Source organism: Entelurus aequoreus, linkage group LG11 (genome assembly GCF_033978785.1).
Source record: "Entelurus aequoreus isolate RoL-2023_Sb linkage group LG11, RoL_Eaeq_v1.1, whole genome shotgun sequence".
NCBI classification, from domain to species: Eukaryota; Metazoa; Chordata; class Actinopteri; order Syngnathiformes; family Syngnathidae; genus Entelurus; species Entelurus aequoreus.
The window spans coordinates 47,840,398-47,866,522 of record NC_084741.1 but is presented as its reverse complement, the minus strand read 5'-3'; the positions used below and the strand labels follow the sequence as shown (position 1 = coordinate 47,866,522).

General features: G+C 39.3%; 1 protein-coding gene across 1 annotated transcript in view; it reads left to right on the top strand.

Moving 5' to 3' along the window:
• Positions 1-9,488: 9,488 nt before the first annotated feature.
• Positions 9,489-26,125, top strand: part of dnah5 (dynein, axonemal, heavy chain 5) — a 251,509-nt gene continuing 234,872 nt past the window's right edge. The window contains exons 1-10 of the mRNA XM_062062242.1: positions 9,489-9,534; positions 10,099-10,193; positions 18,926-19,060; positions 19,180-19,264; positions 19,337-19,506; positions 21,574-21,792; positions 21,909-22,046; positions 23,504-23,680; positions 23,800-23,913; positions 24,000-24,107. Of these exons, the coding sequence (XP_061918226.1) occupies positions 9,489-9,534; positions 10,099-10,193; positions 18,926-19,060; positions 19,180-19,264; positions 19,337-19,506; positions 21,574-21,792; positions 21,909-22,046; positions 23,504-23,680; positions 23,800-23,913; positions 24,000-24,107 (1,287 nt within the window). The remainder of the gene's footprint in view (positions 9,535-10,098; positions 10,194-18,925; positions 19,061-19,179; positions 19,265-19,336; positions 19,507-21,573; positions 21,793-21,908; positions 22,047-23,503; positions 23,681-23,799; positions 23,914-23,999; positions 24,108-26,125) is intronic.

Here is a 26,125-nt window from a genome sequence, read left to right as displayed (position 1 = left end):
CAGTTTGCATACTACTACATCAGACGTGCTAAATAAATAAATAAAATCAAGAATCGTTTTGAATCGAGAACAAATCAAATCATTACACCCCGAGAATTGAATCGAATCGAATCCTGTGGTGCCCAAAGATTCATTTTCAGGAAATATAATATACTTCAGTTTACCCATGGCCCTAATTAGGATAAGCAGTATAGAAAATTGATGGATGGAATGATAATTATATTTTGTATGTATTGATAATGTCATGTCGCTCATGACAAATATTGGTTTCAAAAATTTTGTTTTATTTCCTGTCCAGCACTCTAATTTTTGTTTCCACTTCCTGTTTGCCACCGCTTCCGTAGCCTAAGTGCTGGCTTCCTCACCTGTCCCTGATTGTCAATCGGGGTGCTTATTTTTCTTGTTTTGCTTTGTGCTTCAACGTGCAGCATAGCATTGCCCAAGCCTGTAGCTTTTAGTGCATTTCTTTGCTGCACTTTTTCAGTTTTTGTGTTTTCAGTGGCCTAGTGGTTAGAGTGTCCGCCCTGGGATTGGTAGGTTGTGAGTTCAAACCCCGGCTGAGTCATACCAAAGACTATAAAAATGGGACCCATTACCTCCCTGCTTGGTACTGAGCATCAAGTGTTGGAATTGGGGGTTAAATCACCATAAATGATTCCCGGGCGTGGCCACCGCTGCTGCTCACTGCTCCCCTCACCTCCCAGGGGTTGAACAAGGGGATGGGTCAAATGCAGAGGACAAATTTCACCACACCTACTGTGTCTGTGACAATCATTGGTACTTTAACTTTTTAACTATAATGGGTTTTTACATGCACTTTGCCAGATCAACAAAGAATTGTAACAGATACTCCTGAAGCTAACTGTAGATTTAACAGTTTTTTTTGTATGATTGTCACACACTCAAATAAAATTAAATCATCTTAATCAATCTCCTCCTATACTTTTCAAAGTACAAAAAAAGAGTATTAATTGTGATTAAATCATGACTACATATTCAGGCAGAACCTTGATACATTATGTCCTTTAAAAAAGTACTTCTAGGCAATTGGATTGTTGTCTGCCATTTGTTGGGGCGGATTTTGCTTTTGGCAATGTGGTCGACCGCCCAGAGTGCAATTCATGTTGGCGCGGGGCACCGAGGGAGGGATCGCCCAGGGCGTAAAATTAGCCAGGACGGCCTCTGGCCATTTGTTACCATTGAATTGCTCTTCTTACCTCTGCAAGAATAGTTTCATTGTGTTAGCATACAGTATTGAAGGTATCTAAGGTGTGAGGGGTTTGCCCGTGGAGATTAATTATGTTAAATTTCTCAATATATATAGTTCATTTGGTAATTGTTTGCATTACAAAATGTGAGATGGCAAAGGTCTTGGCATGCTGATGTATTTTTTGTGTGTACAATATGTGAAGGGTTGTTTGAAACCAATTAAAAATATATACAATGTATTCGTCCCTACCTCTCTCCATCCCACTGTAAGGTGAGAACAAGGCCCTGATAATTACCTGGCCAACAGACGGCCATCCGACACCACGTTATCCTGTTAGCAGTCTGCGTTTGGGAGCAACACGGATAATATCAGGGTAGCAACCGTTCTCACATGGCAAATAAGAAGGCTGATCGCTCACACGGTGTAGCAAAGCCGCTTGTTCTCTGTCTTGCAGTCTTTGTTAGCTGCCCTAATTCTCTGATGTCATGAAAAACGAAGCCAATTAAGAGGGCGGACTGACTTGAAAAGAAGTGTCAGTGTGAAAGGGCAACGACGATGCTGCCGTCAGATTATCAAAACGAGGTAAGGTGACCGAAGTGCTCTGAAGTTTCAGACAGCTTGGTTTCTAAGGTCATATGGAATTAATTTGTCATCCATGGCGCAGAATTTAGTAGAACTGCTGACGTGTTAACAGTAAAGAAGCTGGTCTTGAAAGATAATTGTATATTTAGTCTTAGACAGGACAATGTTACGGTTTATTTACTGTATTTGAACTGAGTTTTGTTCCTATACAACCACCTTGGCAGCATTTCAGTCACAATTATTTTTTGAGCTATGTTTTATATCACATATTTAGTTGTGCAAGGAGGCTGTCAAAGCTGATTGAATTGTAGTGTAAAAAAAAAAATTGAAGGAATTAGTAAATTAATTTGTCAAAACAATATAAGGCCACGTTCTATCATCTGGCTCCCCTGATTGCGCTAAATGAAAAAACAAATTAATGTATTAGCTTATTCTCAAATTCAGTTTGAGTAATGGCAATAGGTTTACACTGGTAACTGCTGTCTGTTGTATATAAATCTGAAACTGTTTTTTATATAGATATAATTATTTGTAATGTAAGTACAAATAATTTGGAGCATTAAGTATTTCACATCATGCTCGGTGGGTAAGAGATTGGGGCAAAGTTATTTGAAAACAAAGTCCCAAACACTTTTAGCTGACTCTTTGTATTTATCCGAGGTTATCTGAGATAAGAGAACCCATAAGGATCTTGATTATTGATATGCAACATTTCCAGTTCTGCAGTACTACAGTACTTTTATTTTTAGATCCGTAATGTAATATGAAATACCATTCAAGGCGTACATTTACATATTCTGAATATAACTTTCTATTCAAAATGTTTTTAAATTATTATTATTTTATATACTTTATCACTAGGCTTTAGACCAGTGGTCCCCAAACTACGGCCTGCGGGCTGGATCCGGCCAACCAGCATCCAAAATCCGGCCCACGGGAAGTCCCAAGTAAAAAAATTTAATTAAAAATAAAATAATATATATTTCTCTTTATTTATTATTTTTTTAAGTCTGTCCTTTCTAATCCATTTTCTACTGCTTGTTACTCTTGGTGTCTCCTATCCGCTCAGGCAAATCATATTGTCTAAAAATGCATTTTCCCATCGATAACGTGATATCATCGCGCTCGGAATATATACCGTATATATATATGTATATACTGTATATAGCCTGGCCCCCAGCCACATTTTTTTTAACCCAATGCGGCCCCCGAGTCAAAACGTTTGGGGACCCCTGCTTTACACCATTAGGGATGGGTACCAAATTTGGTGCTTTTAAAAGGCACCAACCAAATTCTATTGGTATTACCGTAAAATCAACCGCTGCCATATTTTGATACTGTGGTTGCACGTGACATCACATTGACATTCGGCTGCAGTCAAACACACTCAAGCAGCACTCAGAAGGGACTCATTTAGACTGCCTCTAAGAAAAGTTGCAATATTCAACACCACCACTTTTTAAAATGCGCTAACTCGTTTCACATGGCGATTTCAGCACCTCTACATTTTGTAAAAAAAAAAAAAAAGAAGAAGAAAAAAACTACAACTAACATTCACGTTACAATCCATTTTTGTTTCTTAAAAAACCTACAAAAAACCACACCAACTACTACCATCTTATGTCATAAAATTGCAACTATATAATACTTGCAAATGAGACTCAGAAGTGTAAAAAATCAAGGTATAACAACTGGACAGCACAGTTAGTATTAACACTGTTAAAAGTAAAAAAAAAACAATTTTTTTTTTATCTGTGTTGGCCTTGCAATGAAGTAGTGACTTGTCCAGGGTGTACCCCGCCTTCCGCCCGAGTGCAGCAAGATAGGCTCCAGCACCCCCTGCCACCCAGAGAGGGACAAGCATTAGAAAATGGATGGATGGATGGAATTTTATTATTAAAAACAAATTACTATTTATTAAGAAACAGGGTATAGAGTGCCAAGGACTGGGATCGATAAGAATGTGAAATCCACTCATGTCTATAGACCAGGGATTCTCAAACTGTGGTACGTGTACCACTAGTGGTGCACGGGCTCCTTCTCGTGGTACGTGTACAGTACAGTGTTTTCTTTTATTATATTCAAACAATGTTACTGTTCAAATTGCGTGTAATGTTACATTGGCCAAAAATATTAAATATACTTGTTAAATAAAACTTCTGCTTGTTTTTAATGAACACTTAGGCCTACTACCCGACTGTATTTTAATGTTGGTGATTACGGTGGTACTTGGAGAGACAAGTTTTGTCTGAATTGGTACTTAATTAAAACATTTTGAGAATCACTGATCTGGTCCATATACATTATGTACTTGGCATGTGAATGGTTTGAATTGTGCATTGTGATTTAATGGAACAACTGTGACATCTTCATCGTGACATAAAATGTGATCTTTGGTCATGTATGCTTTTATATTATTTGATTTCACAGTGTATGTGTATGGACAGTTAGTTACATGCAATCATACACTGGCAACATTTGTTAAGGTGACCTTTTTCTGATAAATACAGTACATATTTTGTCTATAGGTGGAAGTGAAAAAAATGGTTACACTCCCCCAACTTCCTGTAAGACAATGTGTATAAACATGTGAATTGAAATACACACGATTTTGAGTATTGTTACATTTAAAAGAAACAACTGTGAAATGTCTGAAGCGACTCTTTCTGAAGAGAGGCACATCATGTTCTGAATGGTTAATGGATTAGAACGCTACCATGCTAAAAGTAACCTGGATTCTTCATATTTGATTCGTTGGGGTTTCGTCATAATTCTCAATTAATAATTTAAAAAAATTAAACAAAAATTTGTATTCTTGTTTATTGTTTACCACACAACAATAACACAACTTCTCACAGTTTTTCAACAATGTATCGTGTCACCTTTTCCAACCCTAAAATATCAATTAAATGTATAAAAAAGCAGGTAAACACATCATTTGGCCATGGTATGGATGTTGTTGGGCTTAGCTGTATCTTGTATGATTTAGGCTTGTGCTTACTGTAGTGTAGGTTGGTGTTGTGTCCCACCTGGGAACATTTTGGATTCACAGTCCTCCATATGTTATATCTGCCACCGCTGCAGACGTTTTTGTGGGCAGAAAAAAAGTCACTGTTTTGTCTGAATTGCATTGCTTTACTAAGTTATGACATTTTGCATGGTACATGATAGTATTTCGAAAGAAATAGAAATATCTAGTTCTGTAGTATATATATATATATATATATATATATATATATATATATATATATATATATATATATATATATATATATATATATATATATATATATATATAAATATATATATATATATATATATATATATATATATATATATATATATATGTATATATAGCCTTGACCATAAAAAGTAAACATTTGAGGCCTGTAAATATATATAAATATATATATATATATATATATATATATATATATATATATATATATATATATATATATATATATATATATATATATATATACATATATATATATATTGTTCATGCATTTCAGTAAAAGATTGCTACAAAACTAAAAAAAAAAACTCAAGTGGAGACTTGTCTCGTCTGTCTTCCTCCAAATGACGTGTGAATGCATACAGTAGAGCAGCTATAGAAGGGTTTGAGGTGGAGAGGCCACCTGTCATGTCTCAGGTTTTTGGGAGACAGTTCTGGAAACAAAGTGTCTCAAAGGCCCTCCAGGTAAGAGAAATATTACTTATACTTGGGATTTGTTTCAGCGTTCTAGTTCAACAAGTGCAATTCAAGGCAAAAAAAATAGCTTTCAATCGTTTTTACAACTAATATCAACTTGTAAAGTATTCCCATAAGATGTGATTCAATTAATTTGAGTTGTTTTATGTTTAGCAAGGCATTGAAAATGTTCTACATTGCTTTTTTAAATATAATTTTTGTGCACTTGTCATTGCTGGAATCTGTTATTGGATTGTGTGGCGACTTTTAATTGTCTGAATAATCCTCATTACATACAGTGTGTGCATTGTTTGCCTTTGGGGGGAAATTTGGTTGTTCACACAATTGGAAGTAACACCAGAGGTGTGAAGTGGCTGGTAGCATCTGATGTTTTCTTTTGGGTTTTTTTCACAAGCTTGATGTGAATGTCGAATAACGCCACAAGCTTTGAAGGGTAATTTAATGTCAGGTTTAAACATAGTGTTTTAGTGTCCTCGCCTGTTTCACCTCTGACCCCATGTTTGAAGTATGGAAGGAAATGCCACATATGTGACATCTGTGCCACCAGCCGTCATTGACACTGTGGGTGGTCTAACTGTCAAGACGCATGATCAATTCCTAGATGCTAAAAAATATTTGATCAGAGTTAAACTGCTAGGGAAAATACATTTACATGTAAATCTTATGCAAACAAAATACTGCATAGGACGTGCTGTTATTGTCTTCAACATTTCAGGCATTACCTCTATCAGGAAGGAGCAGTTGGCTACATTTCTCTAAACGCCTGAGGAGAAATAAGCGAGAAAAGATTTAAGGGGTTTAGAATTTGTGGCAGTGAGCCTCTCATTAGAAAATATAATCTGGTTGGATCCAAACCTTCTCCTTAAAAAAAAACCCTGCTTTCCCAGAGCATTTTCTTCTCACCCCATACTCTGTTTACTTCATCACTAGTACTGTATATAGCTACTAAATTAGTTCATTGTGTCTTTGTCACAACTTAAATGAGCATAAGGAAATAATTTTGTTAAGTCTTTCCTAAACATACGTCACCGTTTTGTGCTTTACCAGTCCCAACTTGGAAAACATGCTTGTTTTATGTAAAAACTAATAATGTCAAAACAATTACATTTTTCAATCACTTTTGCAATTTTATTAAACATGATTAATCACAGCAAATTACTTGTATGTCTAATTTAAATTAACTTTCAAAAAGACCCCAGTATTTTAACACATATTTTAGGCCTGGGCGAAATTACTCAATTATTTTTTCCCCTTACTTAAAAAAAACAAACATTGAATACAAATGACAAAGATAATTCAAAACAAGGTTTTCTTTTATTTATTAAAAAATAGTAGTTTGAAATGGCACTGCACCTTACTCTTGGCAAACATTTAATTTGTACAATGTTGTTCTCTTTAGACCAGACATAAATTGTACTTTTTATGGAATAATTTTCAAATAATTAAATCAAGAACTTCCCTTTAGTAGGAATACTTCTGCTTGAACAGAATACTTTTGTTTACAAAAAGGTAGCATTGCACATTACATGCAAATAAACAGTCTCCAACATTGAGATCAATAAAGTGCAAACTTCAAACTTCTGTCTTGAATAACATAATTCTGTAAATAAAAATGTAGTATTATACATTGTATCCAAATAATTAATGAAGTAAAACACGGAGAGACTATAGTTTATTTCAGTGAGTGGATAAAGTAAATGCAGCCTTTTTCATTTACACATCTTGGTGGTGTGCAGAGCAACTTCATTGTGCTTCTTTCTCATTATAAATGGTATCATCATGCATACCTGGTGTAAATGATTCTACCATAGCAAAGGGATTTTTAGCCTGTAATTTGGTTGTTGTTGCATCTTGTTTTGAATTGCTTTTCCCGCACTCAGCTGGTGGCTTCGGTTTCAGATGTTGTTGTTTGTTGGGCTGCTGCCTTTTTGAAACAAACTGTTCCTTGTGTATATCGATAAAATCAATATAATGAATTACTACAGTACTATATCGAATTATAAGGCGCGTTCAAGAGATTATATTATTTAAAACACTTCCCTGTGGTCTACATTAGAGTTTTTCAACCTTTTTTGAGCCAAGGCACATTTTTTTCATTGAAAAAATCCAGACGCACACCACCAGCAAAAATCATTAAAAAACCAAACTCAGTAGACAATAAAAAGTCGTTGGATTTGACTTTAAACCATAACCAACCATGCATCCCTATAGCTCTGGTCTCAAAGTAGGTGTACTGTCACGACCTGTCACATCACGACGTGCCTTATTTTGACTTTTTTGGTGTTTCCCATGTGTAGTGTTTTAGTTCTTGTCTTGCTCTACTATTTTGATGGCTTTTCCTGTTTTGTTGGTATTTTCCTGTTGCAGTTTCATGTCTTCCTTTGAGCGCTATTCCCCGCACCTGCTTTGTTTTAGCAATCAAGACTATTTAAGTCGTTTTTATCCTTCTTTGTGTGGACTATGTTGATTGTCATTTCATGTACGGATGTACTTTGTGGACGCCGTCTGCTCCACGCGCTGTAAGTCTTTGCTGTCGTCCAGCATTCTGTTTTTGTTTACTTTGTAGCCAGTTCAGTTTTAATTTTGGTTTTGCATATCCATCTCTAAGCTTCAATGCCTTTTCTTAGCGGCACTCGTCTTTTGTTATTTTTGGTTTAAGCATTAGACACCTTTTTATCTGCACGTTGCCTCCCGCTGTCGTCTGCATATTGTGATCACGACAAACCAGGTTGCCGACATCTACAAAGCAATTAGCTACCTTCTGCCACCTACTGATATGAAAGAGTATTACACGGTTACTCTGCCGAGCTCTCGACAGTACAGACACTCAACAACGGCACATTATTTGCAAATTATAATTACTGGTTTGCAAAAAATGTTTTTAACCCAATTAGGTGAAATTACATAATCTCCCACGGCACACCAGATTGTATCTCACGATACACTAGTGTGCCGCGGCACAGTGGTTGAAAAACACTGGTCTACATAATATGCAATGGTGGTTGTTTGGTCAAAATGTTGCATAGATAATGTTTTACCTCAAGTTCCTTTCTGACCTGACCGTCTTTTCAAGATGCGCTATTGTATGGGCGGTCTCATTTTCGTGGCCCCACTTCGACAGCGTCTTCTCCCCGTCATCTTTGTCGTACCAGTAGTTTTAGCCTTTCCATAGCGAGTCTACTTACAGATATAAATGAGAACTGTACGATGCTTTATATTAAAAATGGCAGCTGCGGAGGATGAATCCCCCACAACAAGAGGATAGAGAAAAAGAAGAAGCTTATTGACTAAGGCGTCGGCGCTGACTACAATGGTGTGCAAATTTTCGAGACTTGTGTAGATCCCAAATACACGACAGCAGGTACCAATAGGTAAGAAAAGTTGGTTTTGCATAATATTGCTAAACAAAATAATACCGTAATTTCCGGACTATAAGCCGCACCTGACTATAAGCCGCACCAGCTAAATTTAGGGGAAAATACAGATTGCTCCATATATAAGCCGCACCCGACTATAAGCCGCAGGGTTCTGATGTGTAATTACCGTAGTATATAGGGGTTCCTGCTACCACGGAGGGGATTGTCCGGACAGAGATGACTGTTTGGGAACGCAAAGCGTCCCATTTATTAACAATAAATCTTTCAATCATTCAATCAAACTTTCACATCTTTGACATGGCGAACAGCATTCGTGCAGAGTACAAATAATACAACGGTGCAAAGTAATACAAAGTGCTCGCCTGTACGTTATCAAAATAACCAGCCTAACAAAAGTCAGTCTTTAATCATTGTGTCATCGTCTTCCTCCTGCGTACTAAAACCACCGAAATCCTCTTCGTCGGTGTCAGAGAAGAACAGGCCGTAAATAAGCCGCACCCTTGTATAAGCCGCAGGGACCAGAACGAGGGGAAAAAGTAGCGGCTTATAGTCCGGAAATTACGGTATGTATGTACAATATACAATATAATATGTACAATATAATATGTCTACTAATTGCTGGGATGTTACTGACGTCACGTCCAGCTCACGTCTCGCCCATTAAATTTTGCGTGGTGGTCAAGCCAGCTATGTTCTCAATGGGTACGTGGCGCCATTTAGCCTTTCTCGAAAGAAAAATGCCCTTGTGTTGTTTTCGGCTTAACAAATTGTTCAATTTGTGGAAAGGATAAACGTTTTTTAAAGGCCTACTGAAACCCACTACTACCAACCACGCAGTCTGATAGTTTATATATCAATGATGAAATCTTAACATTTCAACACATGCCAATACGACCGGGTTAACTTATAAAGTGCAATTTTAAATTTCCCGCTAAACTTCCGGTTGAAAACGTCTAGATATGATGACTTATGCGCGTGACGTCAATCGTTGAAACGGAAGTATTCGGCCCCATTGAATCCAATACAAAAAAGCTCTTTTTTCATCTCAAAATTCCACAGTATTCTGGACATCTGTGTTGGTGAATCTTTTGCAATTTGTTTAATGAACAATGAAGACTGCAAAGAAGAAAGCTGTAGGTGGGATCGGTGTATTAGCGGCGGACTACAGCAACACAACCAGGAGGACTTTGAGATGGATAGCAGACGCGCTAGCCGCCGACCTCACCTTGACTTCCTCCGTCTCCGGGCCACCGACCACATCTATGATCGCGTGAAGTCTATTTTCGCTCCGTCGATCGCTGGAACGCAGGTGAGCACGGGTGTTGATGAGCAGATGAGGGCTGGCTGGCGTAGGTGGATAGCTAATGTTTTTGGCTTAGCTCTGTGAGGTCCCGTTGCTAAGTTAGCTTCAATGGCGTCATTAGCAACAGCATGGTTAAGTTTCGCCAGCCTGGAAAGCATTAACCGTGTATTTACATGTCCATGGTTTAATAGTATTGTTGATTTTCCGTCTATCCTTTCAGTCAGGGGTTTATTTATTTTGTTTCTATCTGCATTTAAGCCCGATGCTATCACGTTAGCTCCGTAGCTAAAGAGCTTCGCCGATGTATTGTCGTGGAGATAAAAGTCACTGTGAATGTCCATTTCGCGTTCTCGACTCTCATTTTCAAGAGGATATAGTATCCGAGGTGGTTTAAAATACAAATCCGTGATCCACAATAGAAGAAGGAGAGAGTGTGGAATCCAATGAACCCTTGTACCTAAGTTATGGTCAGAGCGAAAAAAGATACGTCCTGCACTGCACGCTAGTCCTTCACTTTCACGTTCCTCATCCACGAATCTTTCATACTCGCTCAAATTAATGGGGTAATCGTCGCTTTCTCGGTCCGAATCTCTCTCGCTGCATTGAAAACAATAGGAAAATGTGAGCAGCCCTTCCTCCTGTGACGTCACGCTACTTCCGGTAGGGGCAAGGCTTTTTTTTATCAGAGACCTAAAGTTGCGAACTTTATCGTCGTTGTTCTATACTAAATCCTTTCAGCAAAAATATGGCAATATCGCGAAATGATCAAGTATGACACATAGAATGGATCTGCTATCCCCGTTTAAATAAAACAATTTCATTTCAGTAGGCCTTTAAGAGTCCCTCGAGATGGTAATCAAAAAGGGCAGAAAAGTGCAAGATTTGACCAAATAACAACGAGAAAAGTAGCACACATTCCACTCCAAGGGAGCAGCGTCAACGAATGCATGAGTTTGCAGTGATCACTTTGTTAAAGGTTTGTTTGATATACTTTTAACATTTATTATTTCCCATTTAGGTATTATATTGATATTATCTGTATTTCTTAAACACGTTTGCTAGAAGTTTTTTGTAAAGCACCAACTCGGCGAGTCTAAATGAAAGAAAGCAAATGTGAGCAAAACCTAAAAGAGTTAAGTTTTTTACCAAAGGCAACAATTATAAATGAAGCTTTCAGCACATACACAATGTTGACATCTATAGTTATATTTTGATGAAGATGGGGAAAAGATGCTACTCGTAAAAGGCGTGTGGAACAGCAACAAACATCAGTAGAAGCAGAGTTAAATCATGAAATGCAACCTTACCCGAGCAAAAACGATGCATATTGAACCAGAAGAGTCTCCAATTTCCTTGTCCCAGCCACACACAAAGAAGTTGTAGACCTCCATGCTTTTCCAAGTTTCCATCTGTTTTGTCGTGTAGTGTAGTCTGGAGCACAACAGTTCGATTTGTCTGGGAACGCGATCGGCGTCCTTGATATCACTCGACAAATCTTTTTTTGATAAAGTATAGGGATCTATTACGTTGCATAGTTCGCTTTTTTGCTCATATCTGCTTTTTGCAGGAATATTTCAACCTCTTTTGTACTCAGATAGTTTCCGCGCTGCTTGCTGTACAACAGCCATCTTGGCTTGGTTGACCACCACCGGTTTTCACTTCCAGGAAGAAGTCACGTGACGGAATAAAAGCAATAGGTTCCATTTTGGGTTTCTTCAATAATAGTACACATATGTTGAAGCACAGTACGCCTGACTATGGTAATTAATGCGCCGATAATCCAACAAGCGGTGCAGCTTTGAAGCTTAACAAAATCGTACTAAAACACTTTGACAGATTTTAGAGCGCCGTGTGTAATGCTCAATTAAACATAAAAGTTTTGGGCTTGCTTTGCTAGCGTCATTTATTGAACAGGCATGAACTTGCAATATATATGTATCTCTTATGTGTGACTGCTATCTACTGGTCAACCTTATCATTGCACTATGTACCAAATTAAATGATTTTAAGTGTGCCTTACAGTCTGAGAAATACAGTAATGTTTTACTTAATGCAAGTCATATATTCGATCAAAACTTGTTAACAGTTTAATTTAATGTACCGTTTGTGTTATGTTCTTTGTTGGCGTTTTTGTCTGGACCCCAGAATGAAAATATGGCAGGTGAAGTGCTTGTAAAAGGCCTTTTTGTAGGGACAGTGCAGGAAGAGCCAAAACAAAAATGTGCACCAGGGAAGTGCACAAAGGATAACAGGATTAAAAAGTAATAAGCACAAAAAAGCAAAGCAAAGAAAATGATCCAGCAACTAGCAGAGGACCAAGCTTGACTCAATACAAGTCTAGTTAACAATAGAAAGCAGGTGCACTTCTATCGCCTTCGAAAAAGAGTGAAGGTTAAACATATGGTGACAAAAAGAAACAAGAGATGACAAAATAAGAGTCTTAAACAGAAAAAATGGTGAAAACACAGGAAAAGACCTAGAGTCCAAATCTGACCTGTTTACTGACCGAAAAGCAACATGCCTTTCAGGTAACATCTGCAGTTAAAATGAAGGAGCATGTGTGGTCAAATGTATTGCGCTGTTAATGTGGTAATGTTTTGCGATTAATCGCACGAGTTAACGCGGTAATAAAAAATTTACTCAAAAATACAAAATAGTCATTTATTAATTGGTACCAGACATTACCATGGTAAATATATTTTTATGAATTAGGTTTATTCTTAACAAATCTAATATCTTCATAGTTACAGCATTGAAATCCTTCCAATATTTTTAAAAAACATATTTAGAGCCCTCTAATCATGAAATAACATCCATATAGTCACCGTTATAGTACTCACTGCATGATTGCCAGGATGATCCTCCAAGTGTCATTGTTGTGGCCATCACTCATCCATTAAAACATTGCCATGACGTGGAAATATTACCTCATATTCTGGGTAGCTCCTTAGTTGTGCTGAAACCACAGGCATGTTGTTCTGCAAAAACGTGGTCAACTTGACTGTCTTGACAATCGCAGCTACAATCTTTAGCTGTGATGTTAGCATTCCATGTTAGCATCGCGTGTCTGCGTTGTCATTCCACATCGATCAAGCCAAAGCTGTTTTATTGTTATCAAAGATAAATTTCATATGAGTCATATGAGTTCATCGCCACTCTAAACGGACAGCTGTTGATAGCTAATAGTTTAGAGGTGTCTTGTCAGCCCGATGTGCTACGCCGACTCCAGCGCTACGTCCTGCTGTTGGCTTTTATCTCACCAATGTGTAGATGTGTTATTGATGAGGTAGGGGTTTAAGAAAAAGTACATCAAAAACTTGTTGCACCAAAATAAAGTTGACCAACTGAACTTTATTTTTGCAGTGAAGATACATTAGTGCCAAGATTAGCAACCTGTTGTTGTTAGCATTGAACCTGCACAGTGGCCGTGTGGTTAGAGTGTCCGCCCGAAGATCGGTAGGTCGTGAGTTCAAACCCCGGCCGAGTCATACTAAAGACTATAAAAATGGGTCCCATTACCTGGGGTTGGAATTGGGGGTTAAATCACCAAAATGATTCCCGAGCGCGGCCACTGCTGCTGCTCACTGCTCCCCTCACCTCCCAGGGGGTGGAACAAGGGGATGGGTCAAATGCAGTGGGTAATTTCACCACACCTAGTGTGTGTGTGACTATCAGTGGTACTTTAACTTTAACTTAACCCGAAAACGGAAGTCCTTGGCTTTGTGAATATCTTTTATCAATGGCCACATCACATTAGTAATAAATAAGACAAATACTGCGCTGTAATATGTATAACCCATAAATACAACTTAATTTAACACTCATTTTAGGCCAAAACCATTTAGAATAAGCTTTTAAAAAAGTAGTGAAAGTAGTGAAAACGTGATATTTGAAGTGCGATGTAGCGAGGTAGGACTGTATAAATTGAAATGCCATCAATTAATCATCCATCAAGTGAATCATTTACAAGACTTACCATGAATAGTAAGTCCACGTAGCCCAAAGAAGCTACATGGACATCCCTGTGGAGGTTGGGGACAGTGCCGTGGGAGTGGCAGACTGGGGTGGTGGTTCCCCTTTTCAAAAAGGGGCACCAGAGGGTGTGTGCTAATTACAGGGGTATCACACTACTCAGCCTCCCTGGGAAAGTTTACGCCAAGGTACTGGAAAGGAGGGTCCGGCCGATAGTCGAACCTCAGATTCAAGAGGAGCAATGGGGATTCTGTCCTGGTCGTGGAACAACTGACCAGCTCTTTACTCTTGCGGGAATCCTGGAGAAGGCCTGGGAGTATGCCTATCCAGTCTACATGAGCTTTGTGGATTTGGAGAAGGCATATGACCGGGTCCCCCGGGAGATCTTGTGGGAGGTGCTAAGGGAGTACGGAGTGAGGGGAACCCTGCTGAGGGCCATTCAATCTCTGTACAACCAAAGCGAGAGCTGTGTCCGGGTGCTTGGGTGTAAGTCGGATCCGTTTCCAGTGGGGGTTGGTCTCCGCCAGGGCTGCGCTCTGTCACCTATCCTGTTAGTGATTTTCATGGACAGGATATCTAGGCAGAGTCGTGACCATGGCGGAGAGGGTATACGTCTCGGGGGGCTAAAGGTTGCGTCACTGCTGTTTGCAGATGATGTGGTCCTGATGGCACCTTCGGTTCGTGACCTTCAGCTCTCACTGTATCGGTTCGCAGCCGAGTGTTCAGCGGCTGGAATGAGGATCAGCATCTCCAAATCTGAGGCCATGGTTCTCAGCAGGAAACCGATGGTTTGTACAGTCCAGGTAGAGGACGAGACTCTGTCCCAGGTGGAGGAGTTTAAGTATCTCGGGGTCTTGTTCACGAGTGAAGGAAAGATGGAGAAGGAAATCAGCCGGAGAATCGGAGCAGCTGAGGCAGTATTGCAGTCTCTCTGTCGCACTGTGGTGACGAAATGAGAGCTGAGCCAGAAGGCAAAGATCTCGGTCTACCGAGCTATCTACATTCCTACTCTCACCTATGGTCATGAAGTGTGGGTCATGACCGAAAGAATAAGATTGCGGATACAAGCGGCCGAAATGAGTTTCCTCAGAAGGGTGGCTGGCATCTCCCTTAGAGATAGGGTGAGAAGTTCAGTCACCCGAGAGAGACTCGGAGTAGAGCCGCTGCTCCTTCACTTGGAAAGGAGCCAGTTTAGGTGGTTTGGGCATCTCGTGAGGATGCCTCACGAGCGTCTCCCTAGGGAGGTCCTCGTTGCACGTCCCACCGGGAGGAGAACCCGCGGCAGGCCAAGGACCAGATGGGGGGATTACATCTCCTCTCTGGCCTTGGAACGCTTCGGGATTCCCCAGGAGGAAGTTGCTAATGTTGCTCTGGAGAGGGAAGTCTGGGGGTCTCTGCTGGAGCTGTTGTCCCCGTGACCCGATTCCGGATAAGCGGTTGAAGATGGATGGATGGATGGACCATGAATAGGGGACTTAATTGCTGATTTTTGTACTTGTCGCCACGCTTTCTTCACTCTTGTGTGGCTCCTACAGCTTCGCCAAGTGATGCATGCCTTGGTCATATTTTTCAATTATTCCTTTTTATTCCAGAAATTTGCTACATCCTTTTGGCTTTGCATTGGTCAAGTCCCCTGCACTAAAGAAGAGTGGAAACATTCAATGACAAATATATTCCCTGGCCACTTCAATAGGTACCCCTAAAGTTTTTGATGCAGTCCAGTCAGTCATGAATTCCCCAATGGCAAATATGTTTTTTTTTATAGTTACAATATCAGTCAAAAAAGTATACTTGTCTTGCTGATGGTTTGTAATGTATGTCAATACTGAATTATGTACTTTTTTTGTTTTTGGTTACATCTCCTTTTTTGCCGCTTCTCTACATATATATTTTTAAAATAATTTTTAAAAAAGTTGCCAGGAAGCGGTAAAATACGTCTATTGGTATAAGCGATCTATTTCAGGCTGGCCTCCCTGTGGTGCAGAATATGTTGTGTCATGTTGAAGAGTTGAGGTCTGAACAAAATGCTAAGTGTCTTGTTACTCTTTTGTTTTTAAACACACACACCCAAAAGGCTAAATGAGAGAATTTCAATGCTGTTGACACCCTGTGCTAATGCAGGGTTCACCTAATTTATGAGCTGACCTCGTTCCTGTGTTACTAAGCAGCATAACCAGGCAACCTATTGTGCCTAATTTTATCCTCACACCATTGAAAATACTAGACAAATGAGCAACATAAGATTTACTGCTATTGCAGCTAATGGAACCCCGATTTAAATGCACAGGTGCACAAACAGATAACAGAAAGATAAAAAAACAAAACAAAAAAAAACAACATTTAAATTTAGCCAAAGCGTTCTTGACTCATATTTATATTTGGATACATATATAATAAATGAAAAAAACTCAAGTTTTTAAAAGCAGTAGAATAACAGTTGACTTGGATAAAAAGGATATCTTAAGACTGGTGTCATACTAAACCACTCATTTCCATGAAATAGGTGATTGACAGGTGGTAACGTTACACTGCAAGGAACTCTTGATGAAGTTTTGTCATTTGAACGTTTAATATAGACTGCTGTATGATACAGTTACTCGAGGATTTTGCAGGTTTTTAGTGTGATTGTTACAGCCAAAGATGTCATGATCTGTTACCCGGGTCATGGCATGAGTTATGTTTGATCTGTTTCCTGGTGTGCACCCTCTTTCCTTTCGTTTACTTTTGGTTTCCATGGGCACTAATTCTCCACACTTCCCTTGTTTAGTAATTTTTTTTTTATATCGCACCTTATTGCTCTTTTATCCTGCACTACAACGAGCTAATGCAACAAAATTTCGTTCTTATCTGTACTGTAAAGTTCAAAATTGAATGACAATAAAAGGAAGTCTAAGTCTAAGTCTAAGTCTAGTGTTCCCACCAGGTGTTTTGGTTTATTAAATGATAAATGATAACTGGGCTATACTTGTATAGCGCTTTTCTACCTTCAAGGTACTCAAAGCGCTTTGACAGTATTTCCACATTCACCCATTCACACACACATTCACACACTGATGGCGGGAGCTGCCATGCAAGGCGCTAACCAGCAGCCATCAGGAGCAAGGGTGAAGTGTCTTGCCCAAGGACACAACGGACGTGACTAGGATGGTAGAAGGTGGGGATTGAACCCCAGTAACCAGCAACCCTCCGATTGCTGGCACGGCCACTCTACCAACTTCGCCAAATTACTCCCCTTTAAAGTTCTCAGTCACCCAGCATTGGTTGCTGGGTCAATGCTCACTATACATGACAGTTACGTTTCTTCTGTTTTTTTCACCTCACTCAAGTGTTTTTTCCGCACTCTAGAATTTTTCGCTGTTCACCCTCGGTGACATTTTGGTTTTTGGCTCCACGCTCGTTTAGCGTCCAAGTGTTTGTATTTTTCGTCCTGCTTTCAAGAATTAAAGCTCAATCCTACCTTCACGCTGCTCCTGCTTGTCTTCTGCATTGGAGGGAACACAACCACCGCAGCCATGCGCCCCCAACGTGACAAAAGATGCTTGAATTTGTGGATGCGTTTTCAGAAAGTTGTGGCAGAAGTTGCAATGTTTTGAGGCTATTTTTTGTCAATAAAATGGACTCAACTTGTAATTTAATAAATACTGTATTGATGTTTCACTTGTTTTACACCACCTAGACTTAAAAGTAGACACCAAGGGACAGTAAAAGCACATACTCAGACCTCATTGTCAAATTACTATACTGTTTTAATTAATGATAACTACAGAGGGGCAGCACGGTGGAACAGAGGTTTGTGCGTGTGCCTCACAATATGAAGGTGTCTTTCTCTGTGGAGTTTGCATGTTCTCCCTGTGACTGCGTTGGTTCCCTCCGGGTACCCAGGGTTTCTCCCACATCCAAAGACATGCACCTGGGGACAGTTTGATTGGCAACACTAAACTGGTCCTAGTGTGTGAATGTTGTCTGTCTGTCTGTGTTGGCCCTGCAATGAGGTGGTGACTTGTCCAGGGTGTACCCCGCCTTCTGCCCGAGTGCAGCTGCGTTAGGCTCCAGCACCCCCGCGACCCCAAGAGGGACAAGCGGTAGAAAATGAATGGATGGATGGATATTTACAGAGAGGAAAAACCATCACAGACTTTCTTATTGTAATGAGCAGGTCAATAGTCGATAAATTTGTCAATCAGTCAGTAGATTCGGTTCTTTCATAAATGTCACTACCCTCCAGTCTTTTGATCAAATTTGATTCTCTAACATTTAACAATGCACAAAAAACGTTGTTTAAATTCAAAGAAAGCAAACTTAGAATCAACATAAGAAAGTTAATTTGCAATTCTAATCATACATTTTTTTTTTAAACTAACTTTATCCCCCCCATGATGTTCTTCCTCTCTGAATAACGTCATCTAGTGACTTGTAGCAGCTTTTAATAACTAATTTCATTACTGAGCAGTTGGTAACACTGCACATACAAACAACCGATCACGCTCACATTCACACTTATGGACAATTTAACATACAAAATCCACACGTGCCCAATGGAGATTGAAATCCCCAATGTCCCTACTGTAAGACAGACTTGCTCACCATTACTGTGTGTTTCTGCAAAAAAGTCTGGTATATGTATACTGTGTATCTTTTTGCACTGTTTCCTATGAAATGATTGCGAAAACATGCAATGAAGTAGCATAACCACACACAGATAAGACATTCTTTGATGTGTGTAACAATACTTAATATTGATATCTAAATGTGCATGTTTTGAGCAGCAAAAGTTAAAGGAGGAGCGTGAAGCCAAGCGTGCTCAGCTTGATGGAAGACATGACTATGTGCTCAGCATCGTGGCTTCGTGCCTGGGACTGGAAAAATCTGATGTGGAGGACGCCATGCTGGAAGGAAATCAGGTTTGATTATCATTTGATACCGTCTGTGTTTTCATGCATTCTTACATGAATACTTAGTTCGGTTCCGCTTAGTATGTTATCAGTAATGAAATTACAGCACTTGTGTTTGTTTTCCTCAGCTTGATCGCATGGAGCAGTTCTTTGTGGCTGAAGGGCTTCCACATCTTATATTTTACTATCAGGAAACTGGGCCAGTGGAAGGAGGTACATATTATTTAAGTCTATGAAACTGTACTAAGATAACGAGGAACCAAGATGTCCATTTCTTTGTTGCAGCAGCATCATCATCATCATCATCATCCCTACAGCATCCTTATCCTCCTGGTCACAGCAGAATGTGTAAAGTGTTTGTAACGGACGGGAAGGATGTAGCCTTGACTGGAGTGTGTGTCTTCTTCACCAGAGCAAACGCTTCAAAGACGATCACTTCTGAAAACATCCATAGAGTGAGTTTGCAGTAATCTAAGTTTTAAGACATCCAACCCTCCATACCATATCTTCCTTTCATATGCTCTGCTGTAGAATAATATGAATCGTATGCATATGGAATAAGGCCCCATTCATCCTCTCTGATCTGTTTTTTTGCTGGGAAAGATGCAATCTATTTATTTTGATGTGAGAAAGGATCAGTGATTTGAATGGTAGATAAACACAGTGGTGATAAAGCAGCATTTTATCTACTCAAACCAATTTTTATGATGAATGACTTCTTTTAGTTTGACAGATGCGGTGATACACTAAGAGACAAACACCGTTTGTTGATTATTTGACAACAAACTAAGCATGCTGGTTATTTGCCTCTGAACATATGAGGACATATCATCCAAAATGGTGTTTCTAATATAAAAGTATCTAATCAAATAGTTGGCCTTTTTGGGTCTGTTTTTCAATAGTTCAAATTGTACTTGACAGACAGTCACGATTAATGACTGTGTGTCTCCCAGTGCACCATTGTCCTCTGGTGTGCCTCAAAGGTCTATTCTTTGATCAGTACTGTTTTCCTTATATTTGTTGCCTTTAAGTTCAGTTATTGACAAGCACAACCTTTACTTAAATTTCTATACTGACGAGCTGCAACTTTTTTCACCGGTTTCTCCGAACATTCCTAACTCACTGGATTAGATTTTGAACTGCATACGAGTCATTAAAGTATGGTTATAACATACTTTCTTTTAAATGAGTCCAATGCATTGTGATTGGATCTAACATTCTCCCTTATGCTGTCTCTGATTTGGGTTCGGATTCCATTTTGAACTGCATAAAAGACATGAAAGCATGGTTATCACATACTTTCTTACATTTAAATGAGTCCAATGCATTGTGTTTGGATCTAACATTCTCCCTTATGCTGTCCCTGATTTGGGTTCGGATTCCATTTTGAACTGCATAAAAGACATGAAAGCATGGTTATCACATACTTTCTTACATTTAAATCAGTCCAATCCATTGTGTTTGGATCTAACATTCTCTCTAATGCTGTCCCTGTTCTGGGTTCTCTTGTCCCCTACTGCAAACAAGTTGTAAATAATCTAGGTGGTAATCTGGACAACAATCTGAATTTTGCCAAACAAATTGGCTCAGGATCTTTCTGTGTGGAGTTTGCATGTTCTCCCTGTGACTGTGTGGGTTCCCTCCGGGTACTCCGGCTTCCTCCCACATGCAAAGACATGCACCTGGGGATAGATTGATTGGCAACACTAAATTGGCCCTAGTGTGTGAATATGAGTGTGAATGTTGTCTGTCTATCTGTGTTGGCCCTGCGATGAGGTGGCGACTTGTCCAGGGTGCACCCCGCCTTCCGCCCGAATGCAGCTGAGATAGGCTCCAGCAACCCCCGCGACCCTTGAAAGGGACAAGCGGTAGAAAATAAATAACTGGATGGAAATTGACTGTTGTTTGAGCCTTGTGGCTAAAGTAAAATGGCTACCCATGCTTTTAACAGTTTTCGCCTTGACTACTGTCATGCACTGTATGTTGTTGTCAACCAGTTCTCTATAAATCGTATTCAACTGGTACAAAATGCCACAGCGCAATTCTTGTGAACACTTGACAACAGAGCCATGTCACTCCAGTTCTGCGCTCTCTGCACCGGCTTCTAGTCCATTTGAAAATTGATTTTAAACTGTTATTGTTTGTTTTTAAGGCACTTAATGGTACTGGTCTATCTGATTTAAGTGAACCCTTAAACGTACAATACCAAAGTCGAGCTCTAGGGTCTGCGAACCAACAGGAGTTGGAGGTTTTAGGTCCAGATATAAACAGTGGGAATCTGCCTTTTTCCGTAGCTGGTCCCAGACTTTGGAATACGTTACCAGCCATGTTATTCAAAATTAGTAAAGACTCACTGTTTAAGGGACTAAAGAGAAATATTCTCTCATACAGTAGTTTTAAACATTAGTCTCTAACACACAGTCCATGTAGCTGTGTTCATGCTGAGTGAAAAACTAGAATAATCATGTCTAATATTTGTGCTCAGCAGTTCCATGGTTCATGCATGCTGTTTTTATATCTAGGACGTCAATTTCAATATGCTGGACACATCAGAAGGAGGTCTTTTAAAAAGTGTGGAACAGCTGCTTTCTGAAGTCTTCATCCCGACACTAACAAAGATGAACCATAGTTGGGGAGAGCTAGCTAGTCCACAGGCCCAAGCAGTTAAACAGGACTTTATTTCATCCTTGGAAAATTTTGTGACTGTTCTGTCCGGGGCACAGGAAAGCTTGCAAGAAAAGGTGGGTAACATACACAGTGTGACCACCCAGTCACGGTCATTTTGATTGGTCTGAATTCAGTTCTGATATTGCACAGAACTCGGCTAAAGAAAACCATGGTTATGGCTTATGTTTAGGTTACCTTAAAAGTGTGTGACACGTTTGACCTGCGGGTGCTGAAAGGCCCATCAGACTACATGGCAGCAGCCAACAACACAGAGACCATAGAGAAGATTGAAGCCTGCATGAAAGTCTGGATTAAACAGATTGAACAGGTAGGTGTTTATTACTCTATACCTTCATTGAAACACTATATTGAATATTGTTTTTATAGGAATTTGATAATACTTTTATTGGTGCTGTCAAATGATATATTATACACTTTTGAATTTGAATTAACATGATTAATTAACTTGCTTGCATGATTTAGATTAAAAATGACACCAGTATCTGAACAAAAATACAATTGTTTTGTCAGAATAGTAACGGGTGCCAGTCAAAGTGGCTGCCCCATGTGTATGTTTAGAAACCCCACTTCCATTCACACTCACTCACTCACTCCGAGTTAGCCAGCTGGCTTTTGGCTTGGTGGTCAGAACATTCGCTTCTCATGCAAACAACGAGGGTTTCCCCGTGTGGAATGGCATAAAGGCTTGGGGCCAAACCACCTGGGTTACAGTGGTGACGTGACCTGGATGAAAGTGAGGTTTAGGGGGGGTGAGTGTAATGGAGGCCAGCCAGTGTAGCTGCGCCAAGTGTACATTAGTAAACTTTACTCCCTGTCGACTTCAAGACTGTGCTGGCTGTTGAGTTAGCCAGCCAGGTTTTGACTACAATCACAATCATAAACTCTTTGCATTAAGAACATCTCAAGTTTGGATATCATTAGATTGTGCAAGTGGTCATTGTACTTGTCCATCCATCCATTTTCTACAACCAAAAACTGTTTTTATCATCTCAGAAACATTTCTAAAGTGAGAAATTTGTTGTAAAAATTGGATCTCGAAATGATCATTCAAGCGTTAATTTCATCTCGCATTGAGGATTGCAATTCTCTTTTCACTCTCTTCAACAAGTCAACGCTAAAGAGACTTTAAATTGTACAAAATGTGGCTGTCAGACTTTTGACCGGTGCACCCAGAACAGCCCATATCATCCCCGTTCTATCCAGTCTTCATTGGCTTCCAGTTAAATTCCGCATTGAGTTTAAGATTTTAGTCCTGACATTCCGTGCGTTGCATGGTGGTGTCCCTCAGTACATCACTGCTTTCCTATGCCCCTACTCTTCAGGGCGCAGCCTCCGGTCTTCAGGCCAGGGTCTTCTAAAGATCCCAAAAAATAGTTTTAAAACCCGTGGCGACCTGGCATTCCAGGCTATAGCTCCCAGACTCTGGAACACTTTTCACTAGGCCTTCCGTGATCTTGACTTTGTTGAAACTTTTAAGAAACATTTGAAAACTTCTCTTTTTAGTAAAGCTTTTAGTTAATGCACCTTTAACTATAATTTTTAATCCACTTTGTATCCTTTTTATGATGTTGCCCCTGTTGTTTTAATTGAATTGTTGTTTTACTTCACCTATGTTTTGTCCAGCGCTTTGTGATTTTATCTGTGAAAAGTGCTTTGTATAAATACAATGTACTGACTTACTTACTTACGTTCTACCGTATTTAAAAGGTATTAAAAATGTACTTCACATCTTTGAAAAACTGCACAAATAATGTGGTGCTTTAGGTTTTAGCTGAAAGTGACCAACTGAGAAAAGAAGCTGAGGACCTTGGCCCACGGGCAGAGCTTGATCACTGGAAGAAACGGATGTCCCGCTTCAACTATCTTCTGGATCAGCTTAAGAGTCCTGATGTAAAAGCAGTGCTTGGTGTGCTTTTAATGGCTAAATCTAAAATCATCAAGGTGACATATTATTTAGAGACATCATTAACATCATCATTTTGCTCAAATCTCTCCAATTTGGGATGGACGCAATGCAATATAGTACATTTGTACACTTCACGGTGGTTTGTTCCCTCTAGTTGTGGCGGGAACTGGACACCAGGATAACTAATTCAACCAACGAGGCCAAAGACAATGTCAAGTATCTTTACAGCTTGGAGAAGTTTTGTGATCCTCTTTACAACAGTGACCCTGTAAGTCAAATGGTCCATTTAAAAGAAACTCAGTTGTGCCTATGTTTTTATACAGAGATGGTCTTGACATGTTTGTTTTAAAACAGGTATCCATGGTGGATGCCATTCCGGGTCTCATAAATGCCATCCAGATGATTCACAGAATCTCTCGCTACTACAATACATCCGAAAAAATTACATCACTCTTTGTCAAGGTAACAATGAACATGTTTTATATCGAGCTTTTATGGTGACCAGCTGTCATCATGTGGTAAGGACAGATGATCAATTTTTTAGAAAAGAAAAATCATTTAAAATATTTAAAACATAATATGAGAGTGTAAATACCAACTCATTTAAATATTGAACAAATACAAAATACAGCACTTAAAGGGGTCATATTATAATTTTTTCCTTGTGGTCTACAAGGCACAGCCGTTTTCTGACCGTCTCTTCAGGATCGGCCGTTTTGTGGGCGGTCTTATTTTGTTTATTATTTTTTTAATTGTATTTTTTTGTACTTCCATTACGAGTTTACTGACAGATTAAATCCAAACTGTACGCTGCTATGTATTAGAAATGCCAATAGCGGAGGATGCATGTGCATATGCGAGCCAGTCTGCCCCACAACAAGAAGATAGAAAAAAAGAGGGATCTTATTGACTACATCGTTAGACTCCAATGGTGGACACGTGCAAAACACTTTGGGTAAATCTCTACTGTATATGGATAATCCGCTGATGTCATCAATGGGAAAACATCACAAATTGGGAAAATTCTATCGTTGGGAGGAAGTATGAAGGAAGGCAATATTGTTTTATAAAAATCCCTGCGATGCTTCCACGGTTTGATTTAAAATTTTCAAGACTTATTCAGATTTGATTTGATTTTTATTAAGGATCCCCATTAGCTGGTTGCCTCAACAACCCACTAGTCTTCCTGGGGTCCACAATTCAATACAATTACAAGTAAAAGCATATAATTATAACTACACAATACAGAAAAAAATAAAAGCATCAATAAAAAAACAAGCAAACAATTTACAGTCACAGAATAATAATTACCATATAAATATAACAAACAAATCATCAATGAGCAAACTAATTTAAAAACTCAGATAAAATATTACTCTCTTTTTAAAAACCTGTTTACTTTCAATGCTGGTGAGAATTCGAGGCAGGTTATTCCAGAGCGATAAAGATCTATAAATAAAAGATTTCCGCAAAGCATTCTTCCTGGGACGAGGGAGTACAAAATGCCCCTCACTGGATGCCCTGGTATTGTGATTATGTATAGTGCTACTGTGAACTATTTGGGCCATGAGAAAAGCAGGAGTTTTACTACCGGTTACTGATTTGAACAATATCAGAGTATTAGCCGACAACCTGTTCTGCACTGTTAGCCAGGAAAGAGAAGCATGCATTTGGTTCACATTGGTTCTTAGTGAACAACCAAGAACCAGCCTTGCTGCCCTATTCTGGACAATCTGGAGCTTACTGATCTCACCACTTGCAGCAGACGCCCAGACTGTAGAACAATAGTCAATATGACACAAGACTAAACTCTTAACAATTTGACAAAGAAGAGGTGGATCAGCAAAACCAGCACATTTCCTGGAAATACCAACAGCCCTTCCCATCTTTGTAACAATATCACTGATATGATTTGACCAGGATAGAGTGCAGTCCAGCATCACTCCAAGGAGCTTGGCACTTCTGACCTGTTGAACTGTTGAAATACCTAGCCTCAAATCCAACTTTGGGTCACAAGATAACCCTTGCCTAGTCCCCAATATAATACTTTTTGTTTTTGAGGTGTTAAGGACAAGTCTGTTACATACTGTCCAGTCATGCACAGCTTTTAGTTCCTCACTCAATACTACATTAAGTACACTGCATGATGGTGCAGCATGATATAAGGTTGCATCATCAGCATAAAGAACCAATCTTGCACGCCCGGTAGCCCAAGGTAAATCATTGGTGAATATAGAAAAAAGTAAAGGTCCTAGGCAACTTCCCTGTGGAACACCACAATCCAAACTTCTGCTATTAGACAAGCTGCCATTAAGATACACCTGTTGTGATCTTGAGGACAAATAACTCTGTATCCACATTAAACTTGAAGTATTAAAACCATAACATTTAAGTTTCTCAATTAAAAGAGAGTGGTCAATCATGTCAAATGCAGCACTAAAATCTAACAGCACAGCTCCAACCAACATAGAATTATCTAT